The sequence below is a fragment of the Aquarana catesbeiana genome, linkage group LG07 (assembly GCF_042186555.1).
Source record: "Aquarana catesbeiana isolate 2022-GZ linkage group LG07, ASM4218655v1, whole genome shotgun sequence".
NCBI classification, from domain to species: domain Eukaryota; kingdom Metazoa; phylum Chordata; class Amphibia; order Anura; family Ranidae; genus Aquarana; species Aquarana catesbeiana.
The window spans coordinates 166,333,369-166,353,564 of NC_133330.1; the positions used below are offsets into that span (position 1 = coordinate 166,333,369).

Below are 20,196 nucleotides of genomic sequence, written 5' to 3' on the forward strand. Positions count from 1 at the left end.
GAGGAGCTCCCTGACTAAACTCCAGGGTGCTACATACTTCAGGGGTATTAAGTCTTTTATGTATCTTTCCATGTCCACCTCCTGTGAAAATAAGTTTAAAATTTAGGGAGCAAAAACTTCTGTGCCTACTCAGCTGGGTTTACAGGTTAAACCACTTTTTTCAAAATTCACAATGGGATTCATGTTGGTCTGTAGCAGGAAATCTTTTCCTCCAATTTTTTATTTCCAACTGGAAAAGGAAACAGTAAAGCATAGAGACTTTGAGAGGTTAATATGTCCCATAGCTTTGTGAACTGCCTATTTTGTTGTCAATGCTTGAGATTTGTACTTTTGGCCCTGTAAGGGTAAAAAGGCCTGCATTTATGATCAAAATTTTGTTCCAATATAAATGTTTGCTGTTTATTTTTACCAATTACTTAACGTGTTCAGAAATGTGAAAAGATTTCTTTGTTTTGCTCTAAAGTACACCCAGAGACTTGGGTCAGTAATAAGAGTCAAAAGAGTGTGCTCACACCATGAAACAAATGACATTTCAAAGAGGGCTGTGGGACTAAGAGGATCGGAGCGCAATGTTTGTGTTTATTCCTGATCTGATCTTCATCCAATTGCTAAAGCACAGGGTGATTCTTCAGAGCCCCTCAGAGGCAGGTTGATTGTAGTGCAAGTGGCAAGTCAGGTGGTGCATTGTTTCATTGTTTCAATGATTTTAGGGAAGGGAATCAGTAGAAACAGGCAAAAAGAAGAGGAAAGAGCGCCTCCGCCCTAGTGTGATACTGTTCAATAAGACACATAATAAAAACGTTCACGTGTTGCACACACATTCGGAAGTGTATGTACAGGCATGAAGTACAAATATTCTCTTCTCCCGGATGGTCGCTGTAAGATGTATCGTGGAACGAGGGATATCCAACCCCCCAAAGCTGATGGCAGCTCACAAGCCTCCCAACAGCACCTCCAGCATGCACGGAAGACTACGCATGCGCACGGACCAGCTGTGTTTCAGAGGCGTGGCCTCCATTATCAAGTCACGCTCATACCTCTGATACATGGATATTTATTGAGAGTTGCCTCACCTCCTTCCCAACCCATCTTAAAGGGGCCCGGCCAGGAGCAGAAAACTCACTTTAATAACAGTAAATGGGGCTGATAGTGACCTTAACTACTAGAATCCTTTGGAAATTACACACACAGACTATATATATATATATATATATATATATATATATATATATATATATGAGAATATATGCTAAAAACATCTACTAAATTCATGTAATAATTAAAAACATATAAATTCATGTCAATTCATGACAAATCTATTAAAAATAAAATCTTGGCAGCTCTACCACCTTACATAGTTACATACCGTTTTTCCCCAAAAGAAGACTGGGTCTTATATTAATTTTGGCAACAAAAGACACAGTAAGGCTTATTTTCAGGGTAGGTCTTCTCCTGTAATGTGCTGTCTTCTCTCCCTCCCTGCCTGTCAGGAATCCCCAGTGTGAATCAAATAAAATTGGTTGTAAAATCCTATAATCCACTCTATTACAGTATTATATAATGTAAAATGTGTGTGTCACTGTAATATAATTGTGCCAAATACCTTCGTTATAGCGCCGCTCTGCGCTTCCTTGACCCACCGGAGCTCTCTTCCCCTTTCCAAGCACTGCAGAGGAGGGGGGCTAAGATCCCCCACTGACAGCTGGGAGAAGAGGAGGAAAGCAGCAGGAGGTCAGCTGAGCACCGACCGGCGCTGTACCAGAGGTATTTGGAACAATTATATTACAGAAGCATACACATTTTACATTATATAATACTGTAATAGATTGGATTCTAGGATTCTACAATCACCTTAAATTAGGGCTTATTTTCGGGGTAGGGCTTGTATTGCAGCCATCCCTGAAAATCACAGTAGGTCTTATTTTCAGGGTAGGTCTTGTTTTCGGGGGAAGCACAGTAGTTAGTCAAGTTGAAAAAAGACACAAGTCCATCTAGTTCAACCAATAAAAAATAAAATTAAAGCATGTATCATTTCATTATTCTTTAATAGAAATTTCCAACACTTTCCACCAACAAGACCTAATAATAAAGATTGAAAAGTGAAAAAAAAGGACATTTTAGAAATAAAAAGTGTAAAATGTGATAATGATAACTTACCCAAATATTTAGCAAAAAATGGTGGAGGGGGGGGGGGTTGTAAACTAGACCAATCCCTTTCCCATTATATCTACTCTTTTAGGATGGAATCCTAAATATTTGGGGGTTATGCTAAATACTAAGTTACCTCATTTATTAAACCATAGCTTTGGTATGTATGGTCCCAGCTGATGGGCCCTACAACCACTAGCCATGGGTATATCTAAACTATTTCCTATTATGAACAACACCTAATTATGGAGTCAACTGCATTATCCAATTGCCGGACACACTTAAATTAGGGTACTAATCTCTAATTCCTCATTTAACCCATCGGGATACATCGTATTTAGTGTAAGAATCCAAAATGTCTCCTTCAGGGAGTGACATGGATATGGCTTCAATGCCAAAGAGTTCCAGGCCCTCTGTACTGCCTCCATGTACCAGACAGAGGTGCCGGGGGACACTATGCATGTCCTTTTTTCTGTTCTATGTATCGCCAGTACTCACCAAACCTAGTACGCATGTTTCGCACCTCCTACATAGAAGAAGAAGCCACATAGTTCCTTTTATGTATGCGGGAGACATTTTGGATTCTTACACTAAATATGATGTCTCCCGATGGGTTAAACAAGGAATTAGAGATTAGTACCCTATTTTAAGCGTGTCAGGCAATTGGATATTGCAGTTCACTCCATGATTAGGTGTTGGTCACAATAGGAAATAGTTTAGATATGTCCATGGCTAGTGGTTGTAGGGCCTATCAGCCAGGGCCATACATACCAAAACTATGGTTTAATAAATGGGAGTAGTTAGTATTTAGGATAAATATACCCCCAAATATATAGGATTCCATCTTAAAAGAGTAGATATAATGGGAAGGGGATTGGTCTAATTTACACCCCATTCCCCATTTTTGCTAAATATTTGGGTTATCATCATCATATTTTACACATTTTATTTTTAATAATTTCCTTCTTTTTTCACTTTTTAATCTTTATTATTAGGTAATGTGGGTGTAAAGTGTTGGAAATTTCTATGAAAGAATAATGAAGTATTATAAATGAGGTAAAGGTGGTAGTGCTGCCATGATTTTATTGTTTATAGATTTGTCACGAATTTACATGATTTTATGTTTTTGATTATTACATGAATTTATTAGATGTTTTTAGCATATATTCTCTTTTATATATATAAAGTCTTCTGTGTGTGTAATTTCTGAAGGAATCTAATAGTTAAGGTTGCTATCAGCCCCATTTACTGTTATTAATGTGAGTTTTTCTCTCCTGGCAAGGCCCCTTTAAGATGGGTTGGAGGGGAGGTGACGAAACTCCCAATAAATATAATAAGGCAGGGATTGGTGGTGTGTGCGTGACACCTGGTCTGACTGATCCAGTGGAAACTCCCAATAAATAGCTGTGTGTCAGCGGTATGGGCGTGTCTTGTTAAAAGAGGCCATGTCTCTGAAACGTGTTGTCATAGCAACCCTATGGGCTCATGTACTACTCTCTGTCTTTATCGGTTCTCCCTGTGCTGCGGGTCATACCATCGTTGCATGGCGCCAGCTGGCTCGGGCGCATGTGCTGTCTTCCGTGCATGTCAGAGGTGCTGATGGGCGGCTTGTGAGCTGCCATCCAGCTTTGGAGAGATTGGATGTCCCTTGTTCCACGATACATCTTACAGCGACCATCTGGGAGACGAGAATATTTGTACTTCACGCCTGTACATACACTTCCAAATGTGAGTGCAACTTGTGAAATTTTTTATTATGTGTTTTAATAAACAGTATCACACTAGGGTGGATGTGCACTTTTTCCTCTTCTCATTGCTTGTTTAGATATAATTCCACCACCCAGTGGATTTACTAGAGAACTGCAGCGTTTTAGTGATAGAAGATGCTTATTTCATGTATTCAAGACTTGGGGTTTCTTTGATCAGCGCATGAACTGGTGAATCATTTGTGTTTTGTACTTTGGGAATCAGTAGAAACGTCTGCCAAAGAGCTTCTAAGAATTTCCCTGGGAACTGTTAACATCCTAGTGCGAAGTTGCAAATGTTTTGATTTATGTCTGAGAGCTGTTGGCTCATAAAGGGGTTTAAGCTGTTTAGCTCACATTCCCCATTATCTAGGTGCATCTGAACTACTGAAGAATACTAACGAAACATGGTAGATGTTTTAAGCTTTTTCTTTGGGTTGTAAGTGGGGTTCCATTTCACATCAACTTCCTCACAATTGTCAACACCTAACTTTGGGGACTCCAACTTGGGGTGCCAGGTTAGGTTCTTGAAAAAATGAGGGCCATAATATTTTTAAAAAATGTTCTACTGTGAAAAAATAAGATTCTAAAGCCCTCCTGTTCCAATTATGTAACACAGGATTTAGCATTGCACAACTACCAAAATTGTTTTTTATTATTTTTTTTAAGCCACATGCTGCACTAAAATGAACAGTAAATTTTAATCCCTGCTTGTAATCATTGATTAGCTTTACATATGTACTGTATACAGTTATCATAATAAGAAATTACACTATTATTTCCTTATTTCTAAACCTAATATTCTCATTAAATCACATATTTTTACAGGTTGTTGAAGGAAATGTCAACCCTTATGACATAGTCTTAAAGGATCTGGAACCACCGATTATTGCTAGGTTTTTACGTTTCATCCCAGTTACTGATCATTCTATGAATGTGTGTTTACGAGTGGAGCTATATGGCTGTGTGTGGCTAGGTAAGAGTCCAATAGCGTCAAACAATTACCTTTGGAAATGTGCTGTTATTATTAGATATTTAATTATGTATTTTTTAGTTAGCTGCCAAAATGAAAACTTTAAAAATACCTTTTACCTCTACTTGCTACCAAAAAAAGCCTATAGAGTACTTTAATGTTGTGTTTATAAAAGTTTTCTATTTTTATGGTTGTCTGTGTCTACTGTTATTAAGTGTAGCACCCTCTTACCCCCTGCTATTAGGGACCCCTAGAACTCAAGGTATTATTCTTGACAATTAGTGATTGTCAAGTCAGTCATTTTTGAACAATAATAGAGTTTATGAAGGGGCAATAAACTCCAAGGAGAGAGGGTTAGGGACACAGGATACCCCAAAAATACAGCACATACCACAGACTCCAAAATACTGTGTCCAGTCATACAGAAAAGCGCTTTAATGCTGAGACTGGCACTCTATATATTAGAACAGACTGAAAACAGCAAAAAACCCTATTTACAGCCATACAGAGAAAATAACCTATATTCTTTCAAATGTAAGTAGTTACAGCACTTATCCTTCTCTGGACAAATCCCCAGATGTCCTGTGAGGCCCAAGCTATTCCCCACTTCTCTCTAGTAGCCAAAGTTCCTCTCTGGTACCTCTATTCAAAATTTAGCTTTACTCCTCCCGAGCAAACACCTCCAGCAAAATAGTGCAAGCATCAAGCCCCAGCTCTGGGCCTATTTTCCTCCAGACAGATGTGTCCTCCCCTGGCAGCAGGTCTGGGAGTTCAGGAACAATTAGCACACATCCTGCACAGGTAGAGCCTGAGAGGTAGGAGAGCTTCCAGAAGGCAGAAGCAAACAAAAACTAAAACTTAGGAAACATACAACAAAAAGCAAGCTTTTGGGAATTGATGCAAAGTCGGCGTCGCACCAATTTGGATGATGCCATTGTCGGCAATAGGCTCCGATTTGGCATGCGATTTGACATGTCAAATTGCATGCCAAATCGGCCCAATGTGAACTTGTGCTTAAACAGAGGTCAGATAATTCACCTTTACTTTAGAAGCACAGTGTAGATGACAGATTTGAAGTTGTATTTAAAGCGGAACTAAACCCTCCAATTTATTGGTTTCCCAAAATAGCTGAATTCAAGACATGCTTTGAATGACCACTGTTACAGTGTAATAAATGTTTTAAAAAGTGTGTAAACCCCTATTTAAATAAATTAGTAGTCATTAAACCTCTTGTGCAGTGAACACAAAAATGAAAAACAATAATATCTTCACTGCAAAGTAATTAACATAAAAAGCAATAGACCATGATGAAAAACACAATTAATGGAAAAACATGTTTAAAAAAAAACACAATTAGTGAAAAGATATTAATGAATATAAATAATAATACATTTAAAAGTCCACTCCCAGCGTCCAAATAAAGGCCACTAGGGGCAATCAAGTGTTCATATATGTATTATGTAGGGATGAGCCTGATGTTCGAGTCGAATGTAAGTTTGACTTGAACATCGGGTGTTCGCCCTGTTCGCCGAACAGTGCCCATTTTAAAGGCTTATATGCAAGTTATTGCCATAAAAAGGGGACCTGGGTCCTGCCCCAGGGGACATGTATCAATGCAAAAAAAGTTTTAAAAATGGCCATTCTTTCAGGAGCAGTGATTTTAATAATGCTTAAAGTGAATAAATAAAAATGAAATATTCCTTTAAATATCGTGCCTGGGGGTTGCACTTAGTGTGCCTGTAAAGTAGCGCATTTTTCCCGTGTTTAGAACAATATCACAGCAAAATTACATTTCTAAAGGAAAAAATGTCATTTAAAACTGATTGCGGCTGTAATGTATTGTGGGATCCCGGAAATATAGAAAAAATTCATTGAAAAAAATGGCATGGGTCCCCCCCCCAGTCCATTACCAGGCCCTTTGGGTCTGGTATGAATATTAAGGGAAACAGTGCACCAAAATGTGTGGGGGATCCCGGAAATATAGAAAAAAATAATTGAAAAAAATGGCATGGGTTCCCCCCCCAAAATCCATACCAGGCCCTTATCCAAGCACGCAACCTAGCAGGCCTCAGGAAAAGAGGGGGGACGAGAGAGCGGCCCCCTCCCTCTCCGTACCAGGCAACATACCGAAAAAAACCCGCAACAACTCTGCCTTCATGGGAGGCTCCTGCCGACTGACGCTTCTTTGTGATAACAGCTGTTATATAGCTGAGGGCGGGGCCACCCGCTGACATAAACAGGTGACTCAGCCTTCCTCTGACATCACGTGGTGTCAGAGGGGGCAGGGTCATCCGTTTACATCACCGGGTGGCCCCGCCTTCCTCTAACATCACATGGCGTCAGAGGGGGGCGGGGTTACCGGTTTACATCACCGGGTGGCCCTGCCCTCAGTTATATAACAGCTGTCATCCCAAAGAAGCATCAGTGGGCGGGAGCCTCCCATGGAGGCTGAGTTGTTGCAGGTTTTTCTTTCTTTTTTTGGTCTGTCGGGCACTGTCATCAAAGATGGATTTACATCGCGGGACATTTTTTTTTTAAAATAAAGGATTTGTCCCAAAATGTCTCCTGTCATTTTTACTATTTTTTACACTTTTTTTGGTGAATTGGTAGGGGTACAATGTATCCCATATCCATTCACATAGAGTGGGCCGGGATCTGGGGGTCCCCTTGTTAAAGGGGGCTTCCAGATTCCAATAAGCCCCTCGCCTGCAGACCCCCACAACCACCGGGCAAGGGTTGTGAGGATGAAGCCCTTGTCCCCATCAACATGGGGACAAGATGTTTTAGGGGGACCCTATGCCATTTAAAAAAAAAATTGGTGCAGGGTTCCCCCTAAAATCCATACCAGACCTAAAGTGCCTGGTATGGATTTTGGGGGGACCCTGAGACATTTTTTAAAAAAATTTTGGTGCGGGGTTCCCCTTAATATTTATACCAGACCAAAAGGGCCTGGTAATGGATGGGGGGGAACCCATGCCGTTTTTTTCAATGAATTTTTTTTATATTGCCGGGATCCAACAATACATTACAGCCAGGGCCGGACTTACCATTGGGCTTGACTGGGCTCAAGCCCATGGACCCCACCCAATAGGGGGCCCCGCCCATTTACATTTTAAATATCTTCATATATCTTCAGCTAGATCGGATGAAACAGCAGTGACTCACACTGGTCCTCACTTGGCTGCAGCGCTGCTCTGCCTGAGTCTCTCTCTCTGTCTCATCAGCCAATCAGCAGCGCAGAGAGAGAGAGACTCTAATGTGTAATTACGCAGGACGGACCAGGAGGAGCCCGGAGGTGGGTGGAGCTGCGCCGTTGGCTTGGCAACCCTGCACTCGTTGCTAGCGCCTGGGCCGCCTGGCGTCTAGCAACGAGTGACATCATTGAGTCAGTCACGTCGGACTCGGAGTCTCAGACTCAGAGCCGACGTGACCATGACAGGTGCTGCCTGGAGCGGAGGAGCCTGCATAAGTGTATCTGTCTTTCCTGGGCTGATAGGCAGTTGTTGCTGCAGTCTGGCACTGTGTAGCAGAGGCCAGCAATCTTCCTCCTCTGCGCCGCCCATGAGTGTATTGGCCCTCCCACCTGCAGCACCTCCTCCATCTTGTCCATACAGTCACTCACACTGACTGCAGGACTCCGCCCCTGGTGAGTGTTGGCTCCACCCACCTCCTCCCTCCATCTTGTCCACCTTGCAGTCTGCAGAGCGGCGTGGATACAAGAAGTAGAAGGCTGCGGACACGGACATTGAAATGATTGGACCCAACCAACTGGACTCCATTGCTCCTGCATGGGAGCCCCTCCCCCCCTCAGAGCACCAAATTAATTGACTAAAAGTGAGTAAAAAAAAAAAAAGCATGAATTCATGTGTCAAGTCAAAAAGCAAAATACATGTGTGCCATTATGTATGAAGAAAAAATACCCCTTTAGTCTTGACTTGTTCAATTTTAACCCCTTCAGCTCCTGAACCTTTTACCCCCCCCCATGACCAGGCCATTTTTTGCAATACTGCGCTGCGCTGCGTTGCTTTAACTGACTGACAATTGCGCGGTTGTGCGACGTTGTAACCCAAGTAAAATTTACGTCCCTTTTTTCCCACAAATAGAGCTTTCTTTTGGTGGTATTTGATCACCTCTGCGGTTTTTATTCTTTGCGATATAAATAGAAAAAGACCTACAATTTTGATAAAAAAAGCAATATTTTTTGCTTTTTGCTATAAAAACCGTCTTCATCAGTTTAGGCGGATCTGTATTCTGCTACATATTTTTGGTAAAAGAAAAATCCCAATAAGTGCATATTGATTGGTTTGTGCAAAATTTATAGCGTCTACAAACTATGGGATAGATTTATGGCATTTTTATTTATTTATTTTTTACTAGTAATGGTGGGGATCAGTGATTTTTGGAAAAAAAAGTTTTTCAAGCTTCAATCAGTGGTCATATAAATAGATTATTACGTTTTTTTAACATGTAACACTGTCTACGATACCAGTCAACATTTTGTTCTATTTAAAGTAATGTATAGAAGGTAGGGCCCAAAAGTGACTCAAGCCCAGGGGCCCCCACCACCCTAAGTCCTGCCCTGATTACAGCCGCAATCAGTTTTAAATGACCTTTTTTCTTTAGAAATGTCATCTTGCTGTGGTATTGTTCTAAACACAGGAAAAATGCGCTCCTTTACAGGCATACTAAGTACAACCCCCAGGCACAATATTTAACCACTTCAGCCCCGGGCCATTTGGCTGGCCAAGTCCAGAGTGTTTTTTGCGATTTGGCACTGCGTCGCTTTAACTGACAATTGCGCAGTCGTGCGACGTGGCTTCCAAACAAAATTGGCGTCCTTTTTTCCCCACAAATAGAGCTTTCTTTTGGTGGTATTTGATCACCTCTGCAGTTTTTATTTTTTGTGCTATAAACAAAAAAAGAGCGTCAATTTTGAAAAACCGCAATATTTTTTAATTTTTGCTATAATAAATATCCCCCAAAAATATATAAAAAAAACGATTTTTTTTTCCTCAGTTTAGGTCGATTCTTCTACATATTCTTCTATGATGCTGCGTCTTAAAGGGCAACGTACAGGTACGTTAATATGCCTGTACGTGCCACTCTGCCGACGTATATCGGTGTGAACCGGTCGGCAAGGGGTTAATGGAATATTTAATTTTTTATTGTATCACTTTAAGCATTATTAAAATCACTGCTCCTGAAAAAAAACTGTTTTAAAAACTTTTTTTTGCATTGATCCATGTCCTCTGGGGCAGGACCCGGGTCCCCAAACACTTTTTTGGCAATAACTTGCAAATAAGCCTTTAAAATGAGCACTTTTGATTTTTCAAGTTCGTGTCCCATAGACTCTAACGGTGTTCGCTTGTTCGAACAAATTTTTTGTCTGTTCGCATGTTCTGTTGCGAACTGAACCGGGGGGAGGGGGTGTTTGGCTCATCCCTAGTATTATGTACATTAATCCAACATGTTTCTAAAGAAAAAATTCGCGCTAGGTGTACAAACAGTAACTTAGTGAATATCACCCGTGAAGGAAAATCCTGCAGCTATGCACTATACCTTGATAAGGGCACTACTAAATAGATATAACAAAAAGCACAGCGCTGGATATAAATGCAAAAATACAACAAAAATTGATATTACTATTAAAGCACCAACAACTTTCATATGTGGTAAAAGAAAAAAATTAAAATGAACAATAACATGAATGCTTCACTATAGTGATATATATGCGTGAACAATAACATGGATGCTTCACTATAGTGATATATATGCGTGACTATTCCCAGTTTTTTATCCACACATTTAGAAAAAGTCCAAAGATGCAAAAATTATGTCAAAACAAATGTCCAAAAAAGCAATTAAATGTGACTTTCTATGAATAATAAATCCGTGACTGTCACCGTGTTGAAATCCCGTCACCTGGTATAGATTGAAGGCTTACCAGATAGCCTCTGATCAGAGGCATAGAGCTAACAGCTTGGGGTTTGCCCTCCACAGCGGCTGGAACTTTAGCTGGGATGATGGATGTAGATCCACAAACGATCGCCACAGGCTTCCAGACAGCGGTACAATCAGGGAAGAGAGCTCTCACCGATATGGAAGTGTTTAAAAGAAAAGAGAAAACTCCAATGGTGTAGAACGTTTTATCTCTTGTTTATTAAAAGTCGCTCACTGGCATCCATAAAAACACTTTTCCTTGCAAGGAACCAATACAGCTTTAAAACGAAACTCATCGCATGCGCCGTCGGTACGAGCGTGTCAATCCTACGGCCGTTTCGTCAGAAATGACATCATCAGGGGCACCTGGGGGCACCTGGGGGCACCTGGTGATGGCATCATCAGGGGCACCTGGTTCCCCTGATGATGTCATTTCTGACGAAACGGCCGTAGGATTGACACGCTCGTACCGACGGCGCATGCGAGGAGTTTCGTTTTAAAGCTGTATTGGTTCCTTGCAAGGAAAAGTGTTTTTATGGATGCCAGTGAGCGACTTTTAATAAACAAGAGATAAAACGTTCTACACCATTGGAGTTTTCTCTTTTCTTTTAAACACTTCCATATCGGTGAGAGCTCTCTTCCCTGATTGTACCGCTGTCTGGAAGCCTGTGGCGATCGTTTGTGGATCTACATCCATCATCCCAGCTAAAGTTCCAGCCGCTGTGGAGGGCAAACCCCAAGCTGTTAGCTCTATGCCTCTGCTCAGAGGCTATCTGGTAAGCCTTCAATCTATACCAGGTGACGGGATTTCAACACGGTGACAGTCACGGATTTATTATTCATAGAAAGTCACATTTAATTGCTTTTTTGGACATTTGTTTTGACATCTTTGGACTTTTTCTAAATGTGTGGATAAAAAACTGGGAATAGTCACGCATATATATCACTATAGTGAAGCATCCATGTTATTGTTCACGCATATATATCACTATAGTGAAGCATTCATGTTATTGTTCATTTTTATTTTTTTCTTTTACCACATATGAAAGTTGTTGGTGCTTTAATAGTAATATCAATTTTTGTTGTATTTTTGCATTTATATCCAGCGCTGTGCTTTTTGTTATATCACATTAATCCAACATGCAAGGCCACCAAAAAAATGCAAGTGCCACCTCTTTACCGGATCTCAATGATCTCTAACTGCAAGAGATCAATAGCACGTCCAATCAATCAATGGTTTAACAAGATCACCAACTTTCCTCACGGATAATAGGACTAAAACAATAAAGGACCATACTGTAGTATTGCTAAAACTCCCAATTTATTAAATTCAAAATATACTCACAAGCAGGAGAGTGGAGCTTTGCATAGAATCCTTGGGGGCTCAGTTGCAGGCAGGCACTGTAAAGGTAGGATGTAACACATTGGAGCACCTTCCATACAGTGTAGGAGATACTTTTTTATTCTGCCAACGTTAGAGGTTTACTTCAATGTAAATGTACAATACCACGGGGGGGGCGTGGCCTAGCAGGGCATGTGAACAGTCGTGTTCGACGGAGCTCCCGCTGTTGATCCTACAGAGAATCCTATCCTCACCACATACAGCGCTCGCAAACGCACGGAACCGACCCCTAACAGTCACTAGAAGCCGGCAGACCCTAAAACGGCAACTAGAACGGGTATGATGACCCGGGGGAACCGAGGAGACGCCGCAGCTTCGGCCTCCCAGGAATTCCAAGATGGCGCCGGGCATCCTCAGCCACAGAGGACTCCACGCGGCCAGGACAAGAAACCGGAGCACGGGGGTAAGCTACCTAAACTCCCTAAAACAAAAGACCAGCCTAAAGACATGATATATTATGCTCAGAAAATGGCAGGAACCCTGGAAGTTACACAGGCTGATTCACAGCACACAACAGTGTCAGCGATGCAGGCAGACAGAGATAGTACAGACAGGCTGGAAGACACTGAATCCATGGAATCTGTTCCTGATCCTATGCCTGCCTTGTTTGATATGCAGACAGAGGACAGTCCCCAACCATCATTGAGTGATATTCTGCAGGCTGTTCATAAATGCACAGCATCGGTGGATGATCTCAAAGAGAAATTTGGGGACCTGCGGGAGACAGTCTCTCTGCTACGCCATGATTTGCAAAAAATCAGAGAGAGAACCACTGCAGGAGAAGGGAGAGTGAGCGACATGGAGGATCACATGCCTCACCTGAACAGAGAAGTGAGGGTGGCAGCTCAGCAGGCCCACCAGGCGTTTGATAAAACAGACGACATCGAGAATCGCCTGAGACGCAACAACGTTCGTATTGTGGGGCTCCCCGAGAAGGTGGAGGGCAGGGACCCCACTAATTTTGTTGAAGGCTGGCTGCAGGAAATCTTTGGGAAAGAGGCGTTCTCACCCCTATACGCGGTGGAAAGGGCACATCGGGTGCCGCCGCGTCCTCTTCCACCCGGCAGTCCCCCAAGGTCAGTGCTTGCCAGACTCCTGAATTACAGGGATCGTGAGGTGGTGCTTCGATTGGTCAGAGAAAAGGGAGCAATACACTTTAATGGAGTTAAAATATCCTTCTACCCGGACTTTTCCACAGAAGTGCAGCGAAAAAGGTCTAAATTCATGGATGTCAAGAAAAGGTTGCAACGTCTACAGTTAAAGTACGCCATGCTTTTTCCGGCCAAGCTGCGCATTACAGCAGGAGATCAAAATCACTTCTTTGAAAACGCTCAAGATGCAGCGGATTGGCTAGACCGCAATGAGCAGGGCATCCGAAGACCACGAAGGGAAAATGGAGACGGATGACGTAGTCAAATCCACACTAATCGGGCAGGATGGGCGCCCCATCACTTGTGCAGTCTTACAAAGTTCAAAGAGGACTCATGATAAAAATTTCACCATCAGCGAATGGCAGTTTAATTGCAATATGTGTTTGAACACTCACAAGTTTAACCGCCTATTTGGCGTGCATGTCAGTGCAATGTGCGCTTTCAATCTACTGTTTAGGTTGCTGTGGCACAGATATCTTTGCCCTGTTGGCAAAAAGTTGAAGGTTAATGATCAAAACCTGCGGATGTTGGGAATCTTCTACTACACCAAGTTAGAAATTACAGGAACACTGACTGTAACTCACTTATCGATTCAACAGCGTAATCGCAGGAAAGCGCAGTGGCGCAGATGTTTGTTTATCAGTTTTCTACTACATCTCCAGTGTACGGGACTCTTTCACAAGGCCCATAAGGTGCTAAGTCAAGTGACGACCACATCTGAACTCAACACAGTTCATATCAGGGGCGTAAAGGGAAATGTATATGAGGATGCAGGAATGTTTTATATGCATAGATTAATTCATAATGATTTGGTATGGCTAGCACACCTATAATGTCTTGGAATGTGCGGGGGGTAAATGATCCTTTGAAGAGAACAATGATATCTACAGTCATGCGCAGGATCCACCCCGCCATCATTGGCCTGCAGGAGACCCACCTGCAGGACAATACGATTAGCTTTCTGCAGTATGCATGGGTGGGGAAGGCATATCATTCCACATACTCTGCTTTTTCCCGTGGAGTAAGTGTACTGATACACAAGGCCATAGCATACCAAGAGCTAGATTCTCTGATAGACATATCCGGCAGATTTATATTTCTCCATTGCAAAATATATACAATTACCATGATTCTGGCATTTATATATATACCACCCCCGTTCTCGAGGGAAGTGTTGCAGCTACTGGTTTCATATGTGACTAATAAACCTGACATTCCAATATTAATTATGGGGGACTTTAACTGCTGCCTGGACCCAAGAATGGACAGGCACCCTCCTATGGTTCCACCCAGGGGAGGTCGGGGAACTGCCCTTAGCCGTCTCTTAATGGAAATAGGGTGGACTGACCTGTGGCGGGTTCGTTACCCAAACCATAGACAGTTTTCATGTTTCTCCAAGACACATGGCTCTCTGTCCCGTATAGACCTCTGTGTCGGCACTCCAGATATGGTGGGATACACCTCGAGGGTGGAGTACTACCCACGGGGGGTGTCTGATCATTCCCCACTAGTCATGGCTGACTGGACATGAATGCGCTGAACGCGCAACCCTCCAGTCTATTATCTAAGGCCCCATGGAAACTAAATGCCTTCTGGCTTAAACTATTTACTTCGCATGAACGGATAGAGGCTCAGATCCATAAATTTCTTAGAATACATAGACAGCACACAGATATCCTGTATAAATGGGAACAGCTTAAAGCATATTGTAAAGGATTATTTATTCAGGAAATAAATGTGGTTAAACAAAATACCTCGGTCCTGCTAGAGCAGGCGGAGGACTTGGTGAGTCAACTAGAGTTGGCATTTGTGAATGATCCCACTGACTCTGCAAGGGAGGCATGGATCGCGGCTCAGGATTCCTTAGACCGCGTGCGATCCTCCGCTGCAGAACGTAAGAGATTTTTTTCAAAACTGGCGTTTTATGAGGAGGGGGAAAAGACAGGCCGCCTATTAGCAAAAATTGCAAAATCACAACAACAATCACCGGCTATAGGAGCCATACGAGCTGCCAATGGCAAGATAGTTAATGCTCCTGATGATATTATCTCTGAGCTGGCAAATTTTTATAGGGATCTATACAAATCTAGAGAGACCTACTCTGATGATGATCTCAATGCTTTTATGGCTAACATAAATCTACCCACACTGTCTGTTGAGGCGAGACGGCAACTGGACGCTCCAATAACTATAGAGGAGCTCCAGGTGGCGGTGAGTTCTTTCCCTACCTGTAAGGCGCCAGGGGAGGATGGTCTCCCAATGGAGGTATACTCTCAGTATGGAGAAAAATTGTTGCCTGAACTACTAAAGGTTTTCAATTCCAGCCTAGATAGGGGTAGATTGCCGGATTCCATGACCAGAGCAAATGTGATTTTACTGCTTAAGCCAGGGAAGGATCCTGTAGACCCGGGTTCGTATAGGCCCATATCCCTACTCCAAAGTGATGTAAAGATCCTTGCCAAGGTCCTGGCAATTCGGGTCAATGGCATAATATCCTCAATCATACACCCAGACCAGGCTGGCTTTATGCCGCAGAAGTCCACAGCTACAAACCTTCGGAGGCTATATTTGAATATGCAAATACAGGCTGACAATGAGGGACACAGAGCTCTTTTATCCTTAGATGCCAATAAGGCGTTTGACAGCGTTAGCTGGAGATACTTATGGGCGACACTGGACAGGTTTGGCTTTGGAAGGCGGTTTGTGGCATGGACAAAACTGCTGTATGCGGCCCCTCAGGCCAACATTAGAATAGCGAACAGGATGTCAGACGCTTTCGCTCTGGGTAGAGGGACGAGGCAGGGTTGTCCGCTGTCCCCCCTACTCTTTGCGATCGCTATAGAACCTCTGGCGGCTCAAATAAGGGACAGTCCACGGATAGTCGGATTCAGGTATGGTGACTTGCATGAAAAGCTCATGTTATATGCGGATGACATGCTGCTATTCCTGGGAGACACTAGTCAATCACTGCTGGGGGTAATGGATATAATAGAGCGATTTGGTCATTTCTCGGGCCTGACTATAAATTGGTCTAAATCGGCCCTGATGATGCTAGACAAGAGCCGGGATGTGAGTCTGCCTGACTCTTGCCCCATACCAACCACCACTGGATTTAAATACCTGGGCATCCAGATATCCCCATGTGTTGGGGACTTCTGCTCTTTAAACATATTCCCATTGCTATCCCGCTTTCGAGACAAAATAAACACGAACAACTTAATGATGTCACTAGCGGGTAAGGCAAATCTCATTAAAATGATTTTAATGCCCCAGCTATTATATTTCCTTCACAACTCACCAGTAGTGATACATTTAAAAATTTTCAGAGTAGTCAATACCCTTTTTCGACGACTGCTATGGCACAACAAAGCACCCAGAGTCCGGATAGAGCAGTTGCAGTATCCAAAGGATGGCGGAGGGTTGGCGGTCCCCAACCCCTGGCTATACTATATTGCGGCGCAGCTGCAACACCTTGTGGGATCTATGGCGCATGAACCAATGGGCTCAGCAGCGCGATTGATGCTTTTTGCTACGGGCGCTGAGACCATTCCTCTGGGTCTAGAGGCACAAATATTCGCGAAATCTAACAAAAAAACTCCGACACTATCCCTGGTACAGAAAATATGGAACAAAAGTAGACAAATACAAGGGGTGCAGGGATTTACAGAATACAGCCCAATATGGGGAAATCGCACCTATGTGGAGCTGGCTAAGTTACAGTGTGAGCCCAGATGGAAGGCCCACGGAGTGACCGTGCTTTCTCACATATTTAAACATGGTAAACTGATGTCCTTTACAGAACTGCAGAACACATTTGGGCTCCCAGACACTATGTACTATCCATATATACAGCTTCGGCACGCAGTTGCAGCGCAGGGAGACGCAGGTGAGTGGGAACTTTGTCCCACGCCAGTGTTCCATGTGTTGCAGTCATCCAGTGTAACTAAAGGGATTATTTCCATGTGTTACCAGATGCTACTTGCCAAGTACCTAGGTGCCTACCCATGTAAGGCAATTGATGCATGGAGAAGGGACCTGGGTCAGATAACTGAGGATCAATGGGAGGAAGCGCTACAGGCCATACCCACGTGTTCCCTTAATGTTGCGCAAAAAGTGTCCCAACTTTATATAATACTTAGAGTGCACTACACTCCATCCAAGTTGCACAGGATGGGCAGAGTGGCAGACCCCATGTGCTGCCGATGTCGGCAGCACAGTGCGGATCTTATACATCTTCTGTGGCGGTGTCCGAAGCTTCATCGGTACTGGCACGAGGTGATTAATATACTAAATGGAGTGTTCCAAACGACGGTACCGGTAGACCCTTTACACTGCTTGTTGGGGGTTTTGGATGAGGTAATCCCAGAGGAACAAACTAAAGTGGCTTTCTCCAGGGCTCTATTTCAAGCTAGAAAACTTATACTAATGGCATGGAAGTCTGCAGTACCGCCCTCTGTCAAAATGTGGATAACACATATGGGTAAAACTCTAATTATGGAAAAATACATATATCAACATAGAGGCTGCCCACATAGGTTTGAACGCATTTGGTCAAATTGGTTAGACACGCCTGGACTTAGTCCGAGAGAACTAGTCATGACAAGGCTCTTACAGGGTCCTTAGATAAATAAGTTAATGAAAATGGAAAGGAGGTACAATACATGCGTATTGGAAGGATGTTGGGAGTTAAATATACTTTTGACATGGTATAATGAAAATTAGAGGGCTATGTAGTAATACTATAAGAACCTATGCTTTACATCGTATGAATATGACACTGAAATGTAGAAAATTGTACACTGGAAGATGTATCTACTTAAAATGTTCAATAAAAACCCTTTTTGATATAAAAAAAAAAAAAAAATGTACAATACCACAAACCATGACTAGCCCTTCAAAGTTAAAAGTCCTTAATTCGCATCTGTGTTAATGGCTGGCTATTTGGTTCACTTTAGTCCCCTCATAAAAAACATGACTGGTTACGCTGTGTCATTTCTTCCCCAACCCCTGTAAAGATTTATATTGCAAATGACTATATATTTTTTATGATGTGGCGGCCTGAAAAATGTAACGGTACCATTTTTCCAACACAGTAATACTTTTTCTGAACAGGAAGAATGCAGAATGTCAGATGGCTTGAATCATTCTGTTGTACTAGGATTATAGCCATGCTGTGTTGCACATGCAAGAAAGTTCCACTAGGGCCAAAGAACCAAATATATCAAGAGAGTTGCCATATGGCCAGCACCAAATAAATTAAATGTTGCCAAAGGTGTGTAGCGTTGTCTACGGAGTGCCATGGTTCTAGTGGCCAGAGGAATGACTTGCCATAGGAGTGAAATATGCATGCCTTTTAGGCTTGCCAACCAGTGGGCTTATGTTAATTCTTAACTGAACTGTTAAGCCATGGTCTGTGTCATAGCTCATGACATGTGCAGCACCATGGTGTCAGAAACCATGAATCAGACTGAGACAGAAGTACAGTTAAATCACACTTGTATAATAATAATAATAATAATAATAATAAAAAAGGTAAACAGATTAAACATAGTCAAAACATAGTCAGAGTTCAGGAACCCGAACAGATAGTCAGACAAGCCAAAACGTCAGGGAGCCAGAGATGAGTGTAGTAGAACAGCAAGCAGGATCTGGAGCCAGAAGGAATGTCAGCCAAGCAAGTCTTTAACAGGAACACAGGAGCGTCTCTAGAGATTTGACCAAGGCAAAGGCAAAGATCATCTGTACTGGAGGGCTTAAGTAGGCAGGACTGACGAGCAGGATATCATCAACAGGTGAGTCACTATGGAGAGATAGGGGCTGGCAATTAGCCGAGTGGCTAGCTTTGAGAAAGCTGAGCGGCCAGCTTTGAGAAGGAAGGAATGTTATATAGCAAACATCCTAAGGTGCTGCAACCTACAGTTGAGTTAATGTTCATCTCCCTAGTACTGTACACCACTGTAGCCCTCTAAAAACTTGTGGAGCTTTGCATAGAATCATTTGCCATAGATGAAACATACTTCCAAAGGGGTGCTGTGCTGTAAATGGGTTACATCTTGCCAAAAGGCTATCTTGCCATGTGTATCACATGATATGTGTGTCTTTTGCCCTGACTACTCACTGACTCATTAATTAATCTCAAGCTTCATTCAGCAACTGCTCCAGTCCAGGGTTCACTCTGCAAACTAAACTTCCCTTTCAGGACTTAGAACCAGAGGAAATTTAAAAATTTGGAAAAGGAGGGGCAAAGAGGTAACAAACCTCGGGACTTTTTAGGTGTTAAAGTCAAAGGATCAAGAATTGTCGGGTTGCATAAAATTTAAATAGTTTTATTTAGATAGAAAGATAAAAAACATAAGAAAGAAAATTACATCCATATCACAGGAAAACATTGAATTTGTAAAGCTTATAACAAGCAAAGCACTGCCACTCTCGACATGTTTCACTCGATAGAGTTTCTTCAGGAGATTGATGGTGTGACTTTTGTTATATACTGAGAATGAAAAAGGCATAAATAAGTTTCTCAAGAACGTATTCAAAAATACATAAACAAATCACAGACATACAGATTTAGCATAGACTGGTCTACGCATAGGTTACTTGAAATAATAAAGCCAAAGGACATCAAAAAGGCATCAAAAACACATGAGCACAGAACCGAACCAAGCTTACCAGGACTGCTTTAGATCAATTAGTGGTGTGGATGTAAAGATAAAATCAATACACATGTCATCCCTTCTGTCCCGCTTGGGCACCTTAACCGTTTGCAGAGAAGGGCTAACAGGATGATATTTCTAGAAAGAAATATATGAAACAGAGACTTGATAAAAAAAGAGGGTA

The 20,196-nt window shown here is 42.4% G+C and overlaps 1 protein-coding gene across 2 annotated transcripts in view; it reads left to right on the plus strand.

Moving 5' to 3' along the window:
* The window catches only part of DDR2 (discoidin domain receptor tyrosine kinase 2), a 388,089-nt gene that overhangs the window by 196,550 nt on the left and 171,343 nt on the right, over positions 1-20,196 (plus strand). For both annotated transcript variants that reach the window (XM_073592847.1, XM_073592848.1), the window contains exon 5: positions 4,722-4,869. In XM_073592847.1, coding sequence (XP_073448948.1) covers positions 4,722-4,869 — 148 coding nt within the window. The remainder of the gene's footprint in view (positions 1-4,721; positions 4,870-20,196) is intronic.